Consider the following 1,012-nt stretch of genomic DNA (forward strand, 5'->3'; position numbering starts at 1 on the left):
AGGTTATGGTAGCAAATGTAATGCACAATACAGAAGAGTTATTATATATTACAAAAACAAACTGGAAATTGACGCCAGTTCAGGCAGGCAGCCAGGCATTGGACCAACAGCTAGCGGGCCATGCAGGCAGGCATGATTATTACATGCATAAAGGCAACATGAGCTTCTTACTCCGCTCCCAATTCCATTGGACCATTATTCATACGCATGCGATATCAATGTAAGAGCAAATCACACCGGCTGTCCTCTTCAGTTAGAGTTAGCTGATGTTGTTTTGTTGTCAAGCTGCTGCTTCCTAAAATACGCCCTCCTCATCAACAGGTCATCAGTGACACGAAGAGCGCCAAACACCCCACCGATTTGGCTCTTTGCGTTGCATTCCTCGCCCGAGAAGTTGTCCGAGCAACAATCTCCGTGACATTTTTTCTTTGTGTCAAATTGCTCAAAGAAGCCCGCGTCGTTGGCGGTTTCGAGCGTCGCCGGGAGCGTCTTGATGTGCTTGGATAGTATGGCGAGGTCGTCGAGGCAGTCGGTGACGCACTTGGAGGGTTTCTTGATGGCCTTGGCGAATGCGGCCGCCTCCGCCGCCTTCTTGGCGACGACTTGGACTGACATTGCGATCACGTCCTTCACTTGAGGCGTCCTGACATCCAGGTTGTTTAGTAGCAGATCGGTGCACTCAAATTTGTACGTAGCAGTCGCGCATGTGGCGTTGATGGCTTCAATGCTGGGCCCAGGCTCTTGGTCCGATCGAACAACTGCAGGGGCGACAGCGATGGCGACGGCGATGACGATGGCAAGCAGAGCCGAGGCGGTGTAAGGCAGCAGAGAAATGGCCATGGTAGTCGATGAATGGATGATCTTTCTCTCCCTCTCTATTGTTATATGATGGATATATTTGGTCAGGTGGGTGGGTGTGTGCGCACTTGCAGCGAGAGAGCAGATTAGCTAGCTGGTGTTCCCCTTCTTATATAGGCATACACATACACCAAATAGATAGATAGATAGATAG

General features: G+C 50.2%; 1 protein-coding gene across 1 annotated transcript; it reads right to left on the reverse strand.

Moving 5' to 3' along the window:
- Positions 1-33: 33 nt before the first annotated feature.
- Positions 34-923, reverse strand: LOC119314269. The gene has a single exon (XM_037589013.1). The coding sequence runs from the start codon at positions 838-840 to the stop codon at positions 250-252; it is 591 nt and encodes a 196-aa protein (XP_037444910.1). The 5' UTR covers positions 841-923; the 3' UTR covers positions 34-249.
- Positions 924-1,012: the final 89 nt, after the last annotated feature.

This window comes from Triticum dicoccoides, chromosome 1B (assembly GCF_002162155.2).
Source record: "Triticum dicoccoides isolate Atlit2015 ecotype Zavitan chromosome 1B, WEW_v2.0, whole genome shotgun sequence".
In the NCBI taxonomy this organism is placed as follows: Eukaryota; Viridiplantae; Streptophyta; class Magnoliopsida; order Poales; family Poaceae; genus Triticum; species Triticum dicoccoides.

Excerpts from the sequence above, each read along its gene's own strand:
- LOC119314269 (XM_037589013.1), bottom strand. The coding sequence starts at position 840 with ATGGCCATTTCTCTGCTGCCTTACACCGCCTCGGCTCTGCTTGCCATC.